This window comes from Ostrea edulis, chromosome 6 (genome assembly GCF_947568905.1).
Source record: "Ostrea edulis chromosome 6, xbOstEdul1.1, whole genome shotgun sequence".
NCBI classification, from domain to species: Eukaryota; Metazoa; Mollusca; class Bivalvia; order Ostreida; family Ostreidae; genus Ostrea; species Ostrea edulis.
The window spans coordinates 9,861,249-9,880,480 of record NC_079169.1 but is presented as its reverse complement, the minus strand read 5'-3'; the positions used below and the strand labels follow the sequence as shown (position 1 = coordinate 9,880,480).

At 34.9% G+C, this 19,232-nt stretch overlaps 1 protein-coding gene across 1 annotated transcript in view; it reads left to right on the top strand.

Annotated features, from left to right (window-relative positions):
- LOC130047122 (CD109 antigen-like) overlaps nucleotides 1-19,130 on the top strand; it is a 42,837-nt gene extending 23,707 nt beyond the window's left edge. Inside the window, exons 14-28 of the mRNA XM_056141511.1 lie at nucleotides 216-392; nucleotides 858-939; nucleotides 2,460-2,619; nucleotides 4,009-4,083; nucleotides 4,876-5,038; nucleotides 5,328-5,363; nucleotides 9,840-10,400; nucleotides 10,640-10,851; nucleotides 11,332-11,484; nucleotides 11,738-11,800; nucleotides 13,785-13,894; nucleotides 13,994-14,147; nucleotides 14,897-14,999; nucleotides 18,740-18,819; nucleotides 19,035-19,130. Of these exons, the coding sequence (XP_055997486.1) occupies nucleotides 216-392; nucleotides 858-939; nucleotides 2,460-2,619; nucleotides 4,009-4,083; nucleotides 4,876-5,038; nucleotides 5,328-5,363; nucleotides 9,840-10,400; nucleotides 10,640-10,851; nucleotides 11,332-11,484; nucleotides 11,738-11,800; nucleotides 13,785-13,894; nucleotides 13,994-14,147; nucleotides 14,897-14,999; nucleotides 18,740-18,819; nucleotides 19,035-19,052 (2,147 nt within the window). The 3' untranslated portion in view covers nucleotides 19,053-19,130. The remainder of the gene's footprint in view (nucleotides 1-215; nucleotides 393-857; nucleotides 940-2,459; nucleotides 2,620-4,008; nucleotides 4,084-4,875; nucleotides 5,039-5,327; nucleotides 5,364-9,839; nucleotides 10,401-10,639; nucleotides 10,852-11,331; nucleotides 11,485-11,737; nucleotides 11,801-13,784; nucleotides 13,895-13,993; nucleotides 14,148-14,896; nucleotides 15,000-18,739; nucleotides 18,820-19,034) is intronic.
- The last annotated feature ends 102 nt before the right edge of the window (nucleotides 19,131-19,232 follow it).

Below are 19,232 nucleotides of genomic sequence, written 5' to 3'. Positions count from 1 at the left end.
AGCTCTGTAAAATTAAAGGGACACTACAGCTCATAATTGGCAAACGGACAGTATCTAATTCGAATTGATTTACATTTGCGGAAGGTTTTGATTTGTTATTGATTTAGATACATCATACCAACTTTGATAATATTGTAAGGAAACGATAGAACTGTGATTGATCTTTTATAACGAGCTGTTATTATATTCGTCTCATGTTGTTCAATTCTTTGTAGGGGACTACATGGGTCCATCTGTCTCCGGTCTGGACAAACTTCTGACATTACCCACTGGGTGCGGAGAGCAGACGATGATCGGTTTTGCCCCTGATGTGTCTATTTACAACTATCTCCATAAAACTGGACAACTTACAGATCAGGTCAAAGATAGAGCTCTCACATTCATGGAGAAAGGTAATTCTACAGAAATATTCTCCATCTGAATGTCCTTCCCTTCTCAGCAAAAGCAGGTTGTCTATTGTCATTGAGGTATAACATTAAGATTCAATTTCAAAACATCCACCTGTTCACAAGCTAGTCTTAATCTTATGTTGGGAAAAGTATTCTGTATATAATCAGAAAAATTATAAGACAGGTCTTGAATGTGTTTGTTTGAAATATCATCGATAATGAATCAGGAGGGGGGGGGGGGGGGGGGGCATGTCTTTATCATCACTGCCGTTAGGATTGATTGATTGATTGTATCTTGCTAAACGTCTCTCGAGAGAATTTTTCACTCATATGGAGACGTCTCTGCCGTTAGGAAAATTCTAGAAACAAAATTTGTTTTACAATGAGGATAAATAATACTGAGGAATCGTATAGACAAGAAATAACTTTATCTAGTGAGTATTTATACAAGTCTTTCTGGGACTACAGGTTATCAGAGAGAGCTCAAGTTTCAACATACTGACGGATCGTTTAGTGTTTGGGGATCAGAAGACTACTCTGGCAGTACTTGGTTTGTATTTTAGATTTATTGTAGATGGAAAAACATTTTTTCATTACGTCAAATTATGTTTGGAGACTTCTCAAATTGTGGAAAATGTGCTATCATCTAACAGAACCAAATGAAATATTGAAAATTTTATTTTTCTGTGACATTACATTAGAATATCATGTAATAACGTATTTTTCTGTGACATTACATTAGAATGAAAGGTAACGAACAGTGATCAATCTCATAACTCCTATAAGCAATACAAAATAGATAGTTGGACAAACATGGACCCCTGGACACACCCTGTTGACCGATATTATATTTGAATACCATGTAATAACTTATCTTAATCGGGTGATTGGATTTATAGATAATGAAATTTTCTTTACTATACGTTAATTCACCTTCTCTTTGTTAGAAATATAAATTTATAGACGCAAAGCTTCACAGCAAGAGGAGTATCAATATTATAAGCCCTCATAAAATTTAGCCATACAGTAGTATTACAATATTGTAAACTGTAAAACCAGGACAATATCATATCCAGCACGAATACATTATGTTGAAATATGCGATAGTATAAGCACTATGGATGATCATGATTTTGACCTATTAAGACAATTGTTTCTATCTCCAAATCGTTCTTACTAAAACAATATACTGTAACATATTGCGTTATATATGCAGTAAAACACGTTTGTATATATAACAAATTCACGCTAATTACGAAATAATATATAATTCCTCATGAGAGGAAAATGAAAAGTGAAGATAACAAACAGTGATCAATCTCATAAATACCATAAAGAATACAAAATTAAGAGTAGGACAAACACGGACCACCGGAGACACCAGAAATGAGAACAGATGTCTAGGAGGAGTACAAATTCCCGGTTGATTGGTCACACCAGCGGTGAGCCCTATATCTTAACAAGGTAAACGGAATAATCTGTAGTGAAAATCAGAATGGAAAGAACGGCCGAAGAATTGGTATGAAACACGTCAGACAGCATTTGCCCTAACGATAAGTTGTATTTCCAAACAAGATCATGCATTGTAAAGATCCTAGGATATGTGAAATGCTGACCACAAACGAGACTTTTGAAAGTCCCGTAGCATCAACTTACTTGTCTGTAGCTTGCATCGATTTAGAATTTGATCATATCACATACTCTCGCGTATCGAATCAGTTGAGAGACAGATAAGCACCATAGGCAGGTACTTATGGATATTGTTACATCAATCTGGAAGATTGACGATGGAGAAGATGAAGTCATCCTGTTTGTTGAAGGTTGCCGTTAACATCTTTGTTCAAAACAATATCGAGATATTGAGCAGATATGGAATACCTTTAAGTTTCATGGATATAACGAAGGTTGGTTACCGGTATAGCAAAATGTTTTTCACAGGGTCTGGACATTCGCTATACCCGTGTTATATTGTAGTAGACAACATGTAGTAAAATAGTCTGATGTATTATCATCGCATGAATACCAAATTAAACGAACCACTACATGTAAGAATATGCCTCTATGTTCTAGGTTGACTGCTTTTGTTTTAAAATCATTTGCTCACGCGACGGCGTACGTTGACATCAGCAGCGATGTTTTGGAAAAAGCACAACGGTGGCTTATTCAACGTCAGAACTACAGAAGCGGATTCTTCACAGAATACCAAGGAGTCAACTCCATGTCCCTCCAGGTTTGTTTCTTACAGTTCTTGTAATGTGGTGGCTAAGAAAGAAAAAGTTGTTTCATATATATATATATATTAGCGGGTACTTGGACGCCAACTGTCACCATAACTAGCTTTACAAAACCTTTATACAAGGTATATTATCTAACATTAAACGGATAAGACATCCTAGGATATCCAAGGTTGAGTCCGTCTTCCTACTCATTCCCCGTGGACCCGTTCGTGAAGCAAGGCTCTAATGGTAAAACGTATGTTAAAAAAAAAAAAGAAGAGAAAAATCAGCAAAGGAATAGAGATAATCTATGCATACGCCCACTGAAAATATTGCGATCCATATGGGCGCCGCCATTTTGTTTTGTTCATTAGCTGCTTCTACAGTTTAATTTTGAATGCCAAAAATACAAGACTGACGTGCAATTTGTACTTCAAACACTTAGTTTGTTAAAAATGAATTGGATAATTATTATTGTTACAGGATTTAGGCAATCATCAAATAGAAAAACAGTAATACAACTAAATAGATGAACGATTTCATGAGTTTGTTTAAATAAAAATATACGATATATTTACGCTTACGTTTTTACCACTTTGAATTTGTTGTTTAGTTTTAACTGTCATTTAAATTGCAAACGGAGTGTGATGTTGTTTATAATTGTTTGATTTGAAAGAGAAAAAAGGCTAAATATGACGTCACAGTGCACGCTTTACTTCGCCTGGCGGTATATTCCCCGCGTTAAATGAATAGGCGGATCCTGTAGCTATCCTGATACGTCCCCCTTCTTACTGGGCGTTTAGCGCAAGGGGAATTTCATAAATAAGAAATATTTCTAAACGAATTATAATTTATCGCACTTAACGAAATTACGATTATCACTTGGACACGCCAACGACCATTTCATGCTTCGCTCGGTCCAACGGTCACACCGTATACATATTAGTCAAGAAATAATTTCATTTTGAAAATACACAAGGCCAAGGACTGTAATGCTTTATGGCGACATACTTTTCTGTCCGAATTTCCAGCCGCTAAAATAGACTGATATATTTATCACGATTCCTTCGCGCATTTTAACAACTGCAACACATTCATGAGGAAATGACTATCGTTGTAATTTATAGAGATAACAAAGTTAAGTTTTTTTGAAAATGTAAATATATGTACATATATGTATCTAAATCTCAATAAATCTGACCACGTGCAGTAAGTAGTGAGAGGGAATCATCTGTCGATACATGCATCTCACAGCGGTTATGAATTTCAAAGATCGTCTTTTTACTACTAATATTAAAATCATCTAATACAAGATTGAAATTGAGTAAATTCAAGTTCCTTTTTTGTGCAGGTACTCTTGGACATACATATGTTTTACATCTTTTTTAAATTTTGTTTTTTAGGGTGGATCTCACAAGCAAATATCTTTGACTGCGTTTGTCACCATTGCATTGGCTGAGACTAAAGATATTGTCAGCGTGAGTAGATATGTACAGTGTATCATCCCAAATAAAATGTTGGTTAGAGAATGAAAGGCGAAGATACCGAAGTGATTGATCTCATAACTCTTACATGTATACATGTAAGCAATACAAAATAGAGAGTTGGGCAAACACGGACCCCTTGATATACCAGAGGTGGGATCAGAATAAAAGAAACTTCTAAAGTTAAAAAAATTAAAGGGCGATTAACAAACAAGTTCTATAACTTGTATTGATGCTTCTCGTCGGAAGTTAAGTTATTACATTGATTGAATTAGCGAACCCTTAAACAAGCACAGCGATTCAATACTTTTTGATGTAATTTGAAGGAGCATTAGATATCATTTTCGAATCCCCCCTTTTTGAATTTGTTTAGGTGGCATTAAAATCATTGAAGGTGTGACTAAATGAGTTCTTGATATAATTATGTATCTATTTGTATATGATACATTCATATGATACCTTAAATTTAAGAATTCAGACGAGATTAATTTCAGGTCATCAGATTGGCGTAATACAAGTACATGTATAATTAAATTTAAGATATTTGTGTGTGTTTTAAATGAAATGTTTTATGATGAAAGAGCTTGTGTAAGGTGTATCTGCTATTAAATCATTCCCACCAATTGTAAACTTTCCAAAAATATATCCTGACCTCAAGTAAAATTATACAGATGGACCATGTTATACAAATGTAATTTTTTTTTTGGTTGTTGTTGCGTTTACACTGTATCAATGATAAATAGAAAGTTTCTGAAAATATTTATATGATGAAACATTTCCACTCAGAATACACAGTTGGACAGTGTGTTGCTCAAATCTAGAGGATATTTAGAACAACGTGCAGACTATTTACGTGATCCATATGATATAGCCATTGTCTGTTATGCTTTACAACTGACTGGAAGTCCCAAGGCTGCGGAAGTAATTAAAAAACTAGAACCTAAACCTTGTAAGTGTAACTTATTTCAGTCTATATTCATATTAAATACTGTTTAGCTTTCACATTTAACTGAATAAGCAATCAGCGTATTTGTTCAAAAGAGTTACATATCCTTTAGAAAAATGTTTGATTTGTAAGACACCTCGTTTGCAATTCATTCTACTTGCATTTAAACTATAAATCTTCCTTATAAATGCTATATTTAATTGCAGTAAAACATACCTCGCATTTAGATAAATTGTGAACAGGTGTCTTGATTTTGGTTGTAATTTGTATAATTTCATAGCTGTATTTTCAGCATCAGGACCAATTACAACGACGACTCCAAAACCTTGTAAGTACTTGTTTAATGAGTACATACTCATTTGCATATTTAATATAGAGAATGTGTGATGATCGTGATATATGGTATACATTCACCTGTATGCAGTTCAATATAACGATGTATAATAGGCATGGGTTTTTTTTATTAGTAGACAAACGCAAGTATTTTGTGTAAAATCATTATAAAGTATTAATGTCCCAGACTCCTCATGAATTACATGTATGTCATTTTGTCCGGAGTCCATCTGTAAGCTTGACACATTTTTTAATTTCCTCTCCAAAACCACAGGACCAATTTCAACCAAACCTGCCATTAAGATACTTCGGTAAAGGCAGCGTGGGTATGTTAAGACTGGTTATATAAATATTGCAGTCTTTAATACCCATCCTAAACAAGAAAGGAAGCTACTGAACATTTTAAAACTATTTTGAATGTCTACATGAGAGCATTTTATATCATAACAGGTTGACAAATATGTGCTTCGATATGACGTTATCACAGGTTGTTATAGAGATTGAAAGTACTTTAACAAAAAATTAAAAAAAAGTATAACACTATCCGAATGTTTAAACATTGAACTGATTGGCGATAACAATGTTCAAATACCACAGTTTGTCGGAAGTACTGCTGCAGTCATACTGCGTTCAGTTAGAAATAATTGTTAGATATAAAATAATAATAATAATAATAATAAAAAACGAAACTACCTCAGTTTATGTTTACATTTTACACTGATTTTTCAGTTTTCTTTGAAAGTCTTAACAGACGATTCTAACAGCAATTTCCAATTACCTTTTATTCAGTGTATATTAAGACTGTTGAAGTATGCGGTGTAATGTTATACTTATTGCACTTTTATCCTCTCACCTGTTTTAAAGCTAAAGGAGCTATTCTGACTGATTTTGACGGAAATCCGTCTACCCGTCTCTCCGTCCGTCCATAAAATTCTAATATTTTCAACTTTGTCGTAAAGGCCACTGGCCCAGTTTCAATCAAACTTGGCACAAATCATTCTTGGGTAAACGGGGTTCCAGTTTAATGAACGAAAGAGTTATACTCCCTTCAAATACGTGAGAGTAATCAAGAAAATGCAAAAATAGAGTGAAGTCATTAAAAACAATTCAAGAACCTCTGGGCACAAGAAACTGAAATATACCTGAAAGTTTCCTAACATGCATGTGTAGTATGGATTTAAACAGGATAGCTCACAATGGGGGGAGGGGGGGGGGGCTTCTCCTCACGAACAACAGAGCTATGATTAGTCAAGTTAATATGCAAGAATCCCAAACTAATGTAGATTAAAGTTTGTTCAAGTCATGGTCCCCGGGGTAGGGTGAGGCACAATAGGGCAGGGCCGTAAATTACATGGAGGCGGAGGAGGCAGCTGCCTCCTCCAACTTTTGAGCCAAAAAAAAATTTAAATTTAAAGTTCATTAGAATTTATGTTGTTTCCAATAACTAAGAACATGATACTTCTCTTAAAAAGCATTCCAAATCTTTCTTTTAGAATGAGTTAGTCAAGTAACATCTTAGAAGGCCCTAGAATCAAGGATTTTGCACGAAACGTGTTCAGTGTGCACAAAATGTGCTCAGCATCTGGGGGCCTGGGCGGCCCCCAGACCCCCGCCTAATTTCCTGCCTCCTCCAAATTGAAGGTTAATTTACGGGCCTGTAGGGGATCAAAGTTTTACATGGGAATATATAGAATTCATCCCAAGAAAAGCAGAGCCATGACCTAGACAATATCTACTAAACTATTTAAAGTAGAGCTTTCATATTCTGTATATACTATAGATTCCTTTTTGCAAGACCTTACTTTTCATATCATGATAACCGCCGCGGTGACCGAGAGGTTAGAGCGTTCGCCCCGCATGCGGAAGGCCGGGGTTCGAATCCCGGTCGCGACAGACCAAAGTCGTTAAAATAGGTAGTGACAATTCCATCGCCAAAACGCTCGGCATCAGGTGTGAATGTCACGGGTCCTCGAAGATGACTTTAAAAATGGATGACCCGTGTCACAGTAGGTGTGGCACGCTAAAGAACTCCCACTGCTCAATGGCCGTAAGCACCGAGCATAGGCCTAACTTTGAAGCCTTTCACCGGTTTTGGTGACGTCTCCATATGAGTGAAAAATTCTTGAGCGAGACGTTAAGCAAGATGCAATCAATCAATCAATCAATCAACCATATCATGATCCCTGACCTTGCAGTTTGACCCAAATTTCAAAAGTTTAACTTTGCTCATAAGTTTTGAATGGGGAGTGATATTTCTTTCATATTTCATGTATGCATTCGTTATATATATTTCATGCATGCATTCCTTGTCACAGAACATAATCTTTGTTTTGGTACAGATGTTTTGACCCTGTAACTTTTACCTTAGATTTCTATTTTAAAGAAAAGCTAACCTCTCCTGAACTGTTCAAGCTTGAGCTTTCATATTTTACATATATATTGTGTATGGAATGGCCTTAAATTTCATACCATGATTGTTGACCTTGTATCCTGATTATGTTTTGACCTGTGGGGCTAGCTTATGGCCATGGTCTCGTACTAAAAATGTCATGGAAACACAGTTAAAAAAATTCATAAACCCCAAGTATTTTGTGAATTAAAGTTGTTTTTGGTTTTTGTTTGGGGTTTGTTGTTATTTTATGTGGTTAACCTGCAGTTTATTGGGTTAGAATGAGGCTAGAATCTGGAATGAAATTTTACGTGATACATGACTATAAGGAAGAGGTGAAGATGACGAACAGTGATCAATCGCATAACTTCCCCAGAACATCAAGCTTAAAGCAATACAAGCTGTAACTGACGGTAAATTAATTTAAAAAAATTAAAGAAGAAATATTTAACATTTGTGATTGAATAATATATAACTACTTAGAATCAGAGTGAATCTGAAGCAATACACCCGTCAAATCAGCAGAAAATGTCTGCTCGTGAATCATTGTTACAATGTCAGTGATTACCGCTCGTAATCTCCGATGTGCATTGACCTAGGAGTTCACCAGTTCGGGAAAAAGCGAAAGAGACACAATGAGCGCGTGTCAGATTTGACATGCCAATTTTATATAAAATTCACTATCAAAATTTCATTTGAGTGGCACATTTTCGTAATTATTTCTTTTTTACATTTACAGTACTTCTTGTCATTCATGAAATGATGTAATATTTAAAGCTGCTGTTTTTGCTTTGTATATATTATTCGATGAATTTTGGATATTTTATTTTGTCAAGTTTTTAATTTTAGTTGTATAACAGAGGAGATCACTTTATCATATTCAGGGATTTTTATAGAAGCAACTTGTGCTGTCAGTATTGTCTAGATCTCCCCCTTACCTGTTTTTGTTATCATTTTTTAGAATGATAATATTTGTTTAATGTCTATTGTCATCTAATCAATGACAGTGATTCACACAATACTGGTGTTATGTTATGTTCGTATTCAATCATTATATGAAGCTTTGTCAGAGCACCAATATTACATAAAAGGAAGCGAAACGTGTAGTTACTCATGTCAGTTTCCATCTATAGATGTGACCTCGGTCTCAGCAACCCAATTATGTTCGGCAATTATCGTTCCTATGTCCGTGCATACCACGCAATGGCGGTTTATAGGAAGCGCTCATTGTAGATATGCTCACAAACTATATTCCCTTGTTTATTTTGTTGAATTTTCTTCAGATCTTGGGGATTATATTAATTATACCGATAGGTGTTACATGTATTTGGCGCATATTTGGATAGTTGAAAAATAGTGTCAGTTACAGCTTGTATTGCTTTAATGCCATGCTAGTAATATTGATAATGAAACATCCTTATGCTGATTAAATTTCAGTAAAGTCAAGACCCATGGGTCTAGGATGAGATCATTTTATACAATGTATTGTTAAAATGTCCGATGACAATAAAAAGGGTTAAACAATGTTTTTAAAAACAGCAGGATCAAGGTCATTCAGGTGAGCATTGTGGTCTATGGGCCTCTTATTTTTCTTTTCGAATGCCTTAAAGCATTTGTAGGTGTACTGTTTTAGCTCTCCCAAATACTACATGTACATATGCATATTCGTTGCGCACGCATCTTTCGTCTCGTCTCATTATTACTGACACATTTTGCATACAGAGAATTCAAGTATGGAAATAAAGAGCAGTTTAAAATTATATTAACATATGAAATCGATACAATGTTTTGCATTTTTCGAATGTGCATGCCGGGCTTTCTTAAATATCAGTATACCAATGAAAGCACATAACTTGGATAACTTTTTTATATGTAAATGCAGTATTCAAATAAAAAGTTTTCAAACATCACTGATGTGTTTAACGCAGAAGCTCTCGTTGAATGATTATATATTAATCAAGCTGTTTATAAATAATCTAATGTTTATCTGTAATTTGCTTTTCGAACCTTTATTGTATTAAAACACCTTTCGTTTTCGTATTATGAACAAATAGATATACTCCTTCTTTCCTTTTCACAAAGCTTGCACAGATTCGGCCGCGGACATCGTATTTGTTCTTGACTCCAGTGGAAGTATCGGTTCAGGAAACTTTCAGAGAATACTGACCTTCGTTCGTGACATGTCCAGTTCATTTGATTTTGGCAATGGAAAAACACAAATGTCTGTCATCACCTTCAGTTCATCCGTTTACGAAGCATTCCCCTTGAACGCGTACAGTAATGCTAAGGTCATAGGAGATGCTGTTTCTAGAGTTCCTTACTATGCTGGCGGTACAGACACAGCAGCTGCCCTTCGATATGTAAAGCAGAACAGCTTTATCTCCTCAAAAGGAGCCAGGACAAATTCTACCAAGATTGTTATTGTAATCACCGACGGTCAGTCGAATGATGCGCGTGCGACTAAGGCAGCCGCTGAGGAGTTACGAGTTTCTGGAGTCACTACTTATTCCATTGGAGTTGGAAATGGGATTGGTGAACAAGAATTGGAAAATATTGCGACAGACATAAATCATGTATTTAGAGTGTCTGATTACAATGCCTTGCAGCAGGTTCAGTTGTCGCTTGGCGTTGAAAATTGTCAAGGTAAGCACATACACACATATATATTGTAGGTAAGTACAAATACATATAGTTGTGTTATATGAATTACTGTCAATGTAAAGCTGTATGTGTCCAATTTCTGTTATCCAGAGTTATATATTTTGGAGAAAGTACATGCAGTTCAGTTGGTTTTTGCTAGAGTAAATCCTTCTCATACTAGATATGTTTATGACACGACAATGCATCAAAATACATGAACATGTTTCGTCAACCAATTACAGTGGTCGATATTAACTTACCTTGGGAATCATCTGGAAAGTCTCCCAATATTCTGTGGAACAGTCCAAACACTCGTGCAACACCGGTGGATATAGAAACATCTGCGTACACCATGCTTTACTACACAAAGAGTCAACAATTTGTTCAGGCACAGAACATTCTTAAATGGACTCTCAAACAGAGAAATGCTAATGGAGGTTTTGCTTCGACACAGGTAATAGTATTGGGAATTCATGTAAAACTAATTGGAAATTGTACATGAATTTAAGCTAATAATTTGAAGGGGAGAAAATCGGAGGAGACTGTTTAACTGTTAATCAGATTCGGCGTTTTATTCTCCAGACCACCTTAAAATAAAGCGATAGACATTTTCCTTCAGCTTTTTATGTTACTTTTCACATCATTCTTGTTCATTATGACACTGTATGTATTGCAATAACGTGGGAGTTTCCCCTCCTCTTGATATCTACCATCTTTAACCATATGGGAGCGTCTTCAGGTTTAGATGTGTCTTTATAAAAGGACAATTAGAAATTTTAAAGATGACCTGTGTATCGGATATTGAGGAAGAACTACCAGGAATGCATCAAATTCATCGTATACTTTTGAATCTGCTGAAAATGTAATATATATTATTCAAATAGCACAGTACAGACAGATGGATGTTATATTTATTTTCATTTGAATTCCAAAGGATACAGTTTTGGCCCTGCAAGCTTTATCCGAATTAGCCCATTCCACTCCCGGCATTTCAACTCAAAATTTGAATATAAACGTGAATACCCATAATGAAAGTCACACTTTCAACGTCAACGAAAGAAACAAAATGGTTCTTCAAAAATTTCAGGTAACCTTTTTTCAAAGTACTTTGACAAGTGTCTATTTTCATTTTAGAATAGCATAAGTTATTTAGAACTAATCGAAACGTGTCTCATTTAACTAGAGCATAATATAAATGGCAGATCAGTACACACAGCACATTAAAGTTAACGTTTGAATTCATATCCAAGAACTTCTAAATCCAAATGATTTCCATATCATTTTTTTAGACTTAAAAGCATATTGAATATTCTTTTAGATTTATTTACTGTATTTTACAGCCCTCAGGTACACCACAAATCGTAAATGTGACAGGAATTGGTCAGGGAGTAGCTTTAGTTCAGGTACTGTTTTATCTATTCATTTATCTATTGACCAGAGCCACTCGGGTAATCTAATGTGATCGGTAGTTGTTCGTCATCTATCATGCGTTAACATTTAATTCAATGGCCATTTTTCATCAAATGTGGAGGGAAGCGGTTGGGGTATAGTGGATCCCGTGGTCACTACACCTTTGCAGTTGGAGCCTGAAAGATGGGGTCAAAATTCAAAACCTTGAAAATGATATAATCTTTAAACATCGTATTTTACTTACATGTATCTAGCAAACATACTATGTATATAGTCATGGTGAACAAGGGTGAGCAGGTGTGTCTCTACCAGAATAGGCAATTTATGGTTTCAGGGTTAGGGCTTCTGATAGAACGACAGATCTCTATAGCTCATGTAGCGAAAATGTATTTTTACAAATATTTTTAACCCATCTACAGCTTGTATGCATGGCTATGAAGAACGTATCAGAAGCTGCAAAATTTGGCGTTCCGAGAGTCCGACATGGTTGGCAATTTCGGAGAAATTACGTTTTAAAATATGTACACAAATCATGATTACGTAGAGAGACTCGCGCGCCATCAAGCGTTAATACAGATAATGTCTGTATTTTTTCGCACGCCATCTAACGTAAATTCTGTTAATGACTGTTGGTTTTGCATCGGTGATTTTGCAACGTAGTCTATTGGTTTTATTTTAAATTGGTCTGATTTAAATTTCAGTATTTAAAAAAAGAAGATACATTGTACATGTATTTGTTCGTTATGCATTAACGTATATTTACCATTTCCGTCTCCCATCGAATAGGGTTAAGAAATAAACGTATATGTTTGCACCAATGAGATCAGTATTGAACAAGTGCATACAATGTTATATCATCCTGTGCAGTTGTGCTCAGAATCTAAGGAACTAACTTCCTTAAGTCCAAAAATATAATTTTCATTGCCATCTTGCGTACATGACCATTCTTCGTAAGTTTAAGGTGGGGTTTTTTTTTTGGATTTTGTAAGTCGTCATAAGTAAACATAATCTTGATAGATAAATATTTTGCAAAACAAATCTAAATTCCATTCTTAGAAACCACCATCCTTAAACATGCTGAAATGTGACGTGGGTAATAGATAATGAAATTTACGTACAATTGTTTGTTCAACCGCTTCAGTGAAAATAAATACTGTTTATTTTTTATACCTTTTTTATTTCGTTCAAATTATTGTTGTTTCTGAGAAAGCTGTAAATTCAACTGTATATTTTCTGCTATTCAATGATATTTGGTTAGTTGTGGATGTCACTAGCTCATAAATCATCATAGGATGCAGGTCAAGGGTTTGGTCCTTTGTCGCAATTTAATTTACTTATCTAGCGATTTCGTCAGCTTTAAATGAAAATGACACAAATGTTGTTCTATGCATGACTCTCAGGGCCACAACAGTGAGTGTTCTTTTATCTTCAGTTTAAATCTAAAGATCGGGCGCTTGGTAAAGAAAAAAATCGCTACCAATGTTAAACGTTGTAAGATGCTGATTCTGTAAAGACAAGGGATGTTGAACTCCTTGTTCAATACAAGAACGTGCCAGTACATGTATATTCCATATCCTCACGGAATTCAAGTTATAACTACTTGTAAACGTGTGAATAATGATGCTGAAATGACATCTTGTACATTGAAAGACATATTCTCATACGTCGTTACACTTCAAGTAATCAATACAAACACCTCTCTAAGTAAATTAAATGTTAGATACAGATATAGGGCTTACGGCGACAGGGAATGCTTACTCCTCCTAGGCACCTGATCCCACCTCTGGTATATCCAGGGGTCCGTGTTTACCCTACTCTCTATTTTGTATTCCTTATATGAGTTATGAGATTAGTCACTGTTCGTTATCTTCACCTTTTCATCTGATTTAACTAGATTGTACAAGCATGATTTTATAAAGTTTAGACGAAAAGGAAATTTTCATATAGGTGCTAAACTATAAATTCCTTAAAATTCAGGTGGCTGTGAATTACAATATCAAAGAACAAATTGAGAGACCGGCCTTTGTGATCAGTGTTACTAGCTTGTCAGAAACGATGGAAACTATATCTACAAGGATTTGTACAAGGTAAACAAAAGTTTGTAGACGTGTGCCCTAGTAAGAGACATGCATACACACAATTTAAATGCATTAATTCGGTACATGTAATGCGAAATTTCTATCTAGATACAACAGTTCTAATGCTGTTGAAAGCGGCATGGCCATTCTAGAATACGGTGTTCCATCAGGATTCGAAGCCGACATGGAAAGTATTAGTTACCATCCAGATCTGAAAAAATCGGAAGTAGATGAGAGAAATGTCGTTCTCTACTTTAATAAGGTTAGTACATTCTAACTTATACAAAATTATTCTGCAGTGAATTTCATGGTTTGATTAGATGAATAATCAGTTTATCAAATTTTGTTAAGAATAATAACGATAATGAATTATTTCATTTAGACAGGATAGGACAATTAGTATCAAATGACTCGTTTACATTGTGGTCCTATTAACAGCCAAATAAAGGAGAGAATAGAAAATTGGTAGTTTGATGAAAATATTTACATACAATATATATAAATTCATATGCATGCATGTGTCCTCTACTGGTTTATACAATTCCACTGTGGTATAATGGATTAAAAAAGGTTCAACAGAGCCTAAAGTTCGGCTCGAATTGCTGAATTCCGTTTACCTGATAATTATATGTTCTTGGCACACTCATTTTGACTACGGATAACTCCATTTACCTGATCAGGATATATGGTTCACGGCGGGTGTGACCGGTCGACAGGGGATGCTTACTCCTCCTGGGCACCTGTTCCCACCTCTGGTATGTCCAGGGGTCCGTGTTTGTTCGACTATCTGTTTTGTATTGCTTGTGGGAATTGTGAGATTGATCACTGTTCGTTATCTTCGCCTTTTATGATAGAGCTCACGGCTAGTGTGACTGATGCTTCTTACTAAACACCTGATCCTACCTTTTGTTTACCCTTCTCTTAATTTTGTATTCTTTATAGTGTATGTGTTTGTGTGTGTCCAGTAATGAAATTGTATTTTGATAATGTGTATGATTACTCACTCTACAGATAACTCAAAACGAGGCTTGTATCACAGTAAACGTAGAGAGAAGCACCATGGTCGCCAACGTTAAACCCTCGCCTGTCCGTGTGTACGAGTACTACAATCCAGGTAATTTAGTTATAGAGTACTACAACCCAGGTAATGTAGTTATAGAGTACTACAATCCAGGTAATGTAGTTATAGAGTACTACAATCCAGGTAATGTAACTATTGAGTACTACAATCCAGGTAATGTAGTTATAGAGTACTATAATCCAGGTAATGTAGTTATAGAGTACTACAATCCAGGTAATGTAGTTATAGAGTACTACAATCCAGGTAATGTAGTTATAGAGTACTATAATCCAGGTAATGTAACTATAGAGTACTACAATCCAGGTAATATAGTTATATAGTACTATAATCCAGGTGGTGTAGTTATAGAGTACTACAATTCAGGTAATATAACTATAGAGTACTACAATCCAGGTAATGTTACTATAGAGTACTACAATCCAGGTAATGTAACTATAGAGTACTACAATCCAGGTAATGTAACTGTAGAGTACTACAATCCAGGTGATATAGTTATAGAGTACTATAATCCAGGTAGTGTAGTTATAGAGTACTACGATCCAGGTAATGTAGTTATAGAGTACTACAATCCAGGTAATGTAGTTATAGAGTACTACGATCCAGGTAATGTAACTATAGAGTACTACAATTCAGGTAATGTAGTTATAGATTGATACAATCCAGGTAATGTAACTATAGAGTACTACAATCCAGGTAATGTAGTTATAGAGTACTACAATCCAGGTAATGTAGTTATAGAGTACTATAATCCAGGCAGTGTAGTTATAGAGTACTACGATCCAGGTAATGTAGTTATAGAGTACTACAATCCACGTAATGTAGTTATAGAGTACTACGATCCAGGTAATGTAACTATAGAGTACTACAATTCAGGTAATGTAGTTATAGATTGATACAATCCAGGTAATGTATTATAGAGTACTACAATCCAGGTAATGTAACTGTAGAGTACTACAATCCAGGTGATATAGTTATAGAGTACTACAATCCAGGTGATGTAGTTATAGAGTACTACAATCCAGGTAATGTATTATAGAGTGCTACAATCCAGGTAATGAAACTATAGAGTACTACAATCCAGGTAATGTAACTATAGAGTACTATAATCCAGGTAATGTAACTATAGAGTACTATAATCCAGGTAATGTAGTTATAGAGTACTACAATCCAGGTAATGTAGCTATATAGTACTACAATCCAGGCGATGTAGTTATAGAGTACTACAATCCAGGTAATGTAGTTATAGAGTACTACAATCCAGGTAATGTAGTTATAAAGTACTATAATCCAGGTAATGTAGTTATATAGTACTATAATTCAGGTAATGTAGTTATAGAGTACTACAATCCAGGTAATGTAACTATTGAGTACTACAATCCAGGTAATGTAACTATAGAGTACTATAATCCAAGTAATGTAGTTATAGATTGATACAATCTAGGTAATGTAGTTATATAGTACTATAATCCAGGTAGTGTAGTTATAGAGTACTGCAATCCAGGTAATGTAACTATAGAGTACTACAATTCAAGTAATGTAGTTATAGAGTACTACAATCCAGGTAATGTATTATAGAGTACTACAATCCAGGTGATGTAGTTATGATAATTCGTGTGAAGTAATGTAATTGTATATATCTGACATGACAAAACTTACTGTAAAATATAGACGAACTGCATGACTTTTAATGTTGAACTACATAATTTGAAAAATGTTGCCATCTGTGAGGAGTTTTGATGTCATAACGTACGAATAGCATAAAATAGAATAAGAATACATTCTCTGAATTGAAGGATAGTTGTTTCGTTCATATCGCATAAAAGATATTTCGTTTGTAGTTTAGCTTTCTTATATAAGGCATATACCGTTACAGGGTAGAAGTTGTCATTTTGTTTATTTCAATGAAATGTACACAAAGCAAGGGAGATGACCCTGATGATATTTTCCCTTAAAAATATTAATTTCCCGATGTTGTTAATCATAACTGATATAAATAATTAGTTCTTAGAACTACAAATATTTGATGTATCGATAGGAAATTAACGACGAAGGCTGGTTCTGCGATCCAATTTGCTCAGTATTTGTACATACGAACGCAAGCGCTGTCAGCAGACAATCCGATTTTAATAAAGATCTGAATATCAACAATGAATAAATGTGTAAGCTGCTATGGAATTTGATAAAGTTCGTTTACTCCACTGAACAAATGGCAACGCATACGCCCGATGATTAAAAATAATACAAAAGGTGCAAACATTCATTAAAACTGCTTTCTGATAGGTCTCAAGAAATATTTCATATCAATTACCGGTGTAGTGATAATTCGCAGGCCCACTATATAATCGGGAGCACACAATTCAGTCCAGATTTGTATCCATGTATTCAGTATTTCCTTCCATTTGTAAACGTCCATTAGGCCCAGTTTGTTGTGGCGCTACTTTCATCACATAAACTAAAGTAAATTTTATTTAAAGTCGGTACTATACGATTAACAATCACATAATGTAGACGAATTCAAGGATCTAGTAGAATAGCATTGTATCATTCTATTTTAAATTCCTCGTCACAAACCATGTAAGTAGGATGCACACATATCTCAAACGTGCAATACAAATCTCGTCCATTCGTGGCATACAAATGTAAAACGTGGGCATGAAATGAGATTTAGTGACATTTTTTCCGGTAGTGGTCTCCCTAATACATGTAAATGGACATTTGCACAAAGACATTCTATTCTAATGAAGGACTTGAATATAAGGTGCATAATCGTAAAAGGCAGGCATTGGATTAGTTTCAGTGACTTTGATAACTTTTTCACTAAACCCTTTGCCTTTTCTTTACCTTTGATGAAAGGTGAAAATAACGAATAGTGATCAATCTCATAACTCCTATATGCAATACAAAATAGATAGTTGGGCAAACACGGACCACTGGACACACCAGAGGTGTACAATAAAAACAATGGATTTTCGGGTCAATCTGTCCTTTCTCTAGGACAAACCAAAAATGTTACATAAATGGCAAAATATAGTAAAAGACCGTATTAAGAATTATCTCCCTCATGCATAGCTCTTATCCTTGGACGAATTTGGCTCCACTTGTTTGGCACGCTGTTTTTGGCTATATTTAGATCTAAAACTTCATAGTTATTTCGGATTTCAAACATTTCGGTTACGCATCACCGAAGATACATTATTTGTCGAAATGCACATCTGGTGCATCAAAATTGGTACCGTACAAGTTTTACATTTAACTACAATTGTACATGTTTATCGTTTTTGGCTTGGAATTCAATGTGTTTTCTGAGGAGCGAATTAGGGCGCATCCTATTCGTCTATTAAACTGACCCACAATTCCTGGTTCCCTCGAAATGACAGATCACCCCGAAAATTTGACATACGTTTATTATATTGCTCTCTCTCTCTCTCTCTCTCTCTCTCTCTCTCTCTCTATATATATATATATATATATATATATATACTCAACAACCTTGTGCAATTGTCCATAAAACGAGTAAGCATTCGTTCGGGAAATAATAATCGATTATCTTCTTATTGTAATATACAAAATATATCACATCAAATACAGTGTATTGTGACCTATAAGATAATTAATGTTGGCTATCATACCCATGCATACACTGTACAATATGTCCTAATCCAGTCAATAAATAGAAATAATGACAACAGTTGTATATTTCTAATATACATAGAACTACATCTTGTTATGTAAAAGGATATATTTTGTTGTTGTATGTGTTATTGTCTCTCCAGATAACCAAGTCACAACTTTCTATACACCCTCCATTTTGCAACAAACCAGCTACTGCGACGTATGTCCTAACTGCGCATGTGTAAGTAAAAAAAACTGCCACTGTAATATCGATGAAACACGTTGAATATTTCCTGTCTAGATTATACTGATATAATTCTGAAATTCGTTGAATACATGCTTATGCAATATATGTTAAAAGCGGAAGGAAAAAATGATCAGAATTGTGCTGATAATGATGCGATGAATTAACATAGTAGATTTCATTGCATTACTTTATTCATCCGTGTTTTGCAGGGAACACAGACGAAATGAAATGATAGGTGGTGCCACTTACATATCCCAGTACTCAACTGAAAGGATGTATATTAAGATTAAATTCAAATTAAACACTTTGCTGATTTTTAAAAGACCCATTGCGAGTTTGTATATCAATGACAGTGTTGTCAAGTTTCAAACTCAATAACGAAATATACAACACGAGTTAATATAATA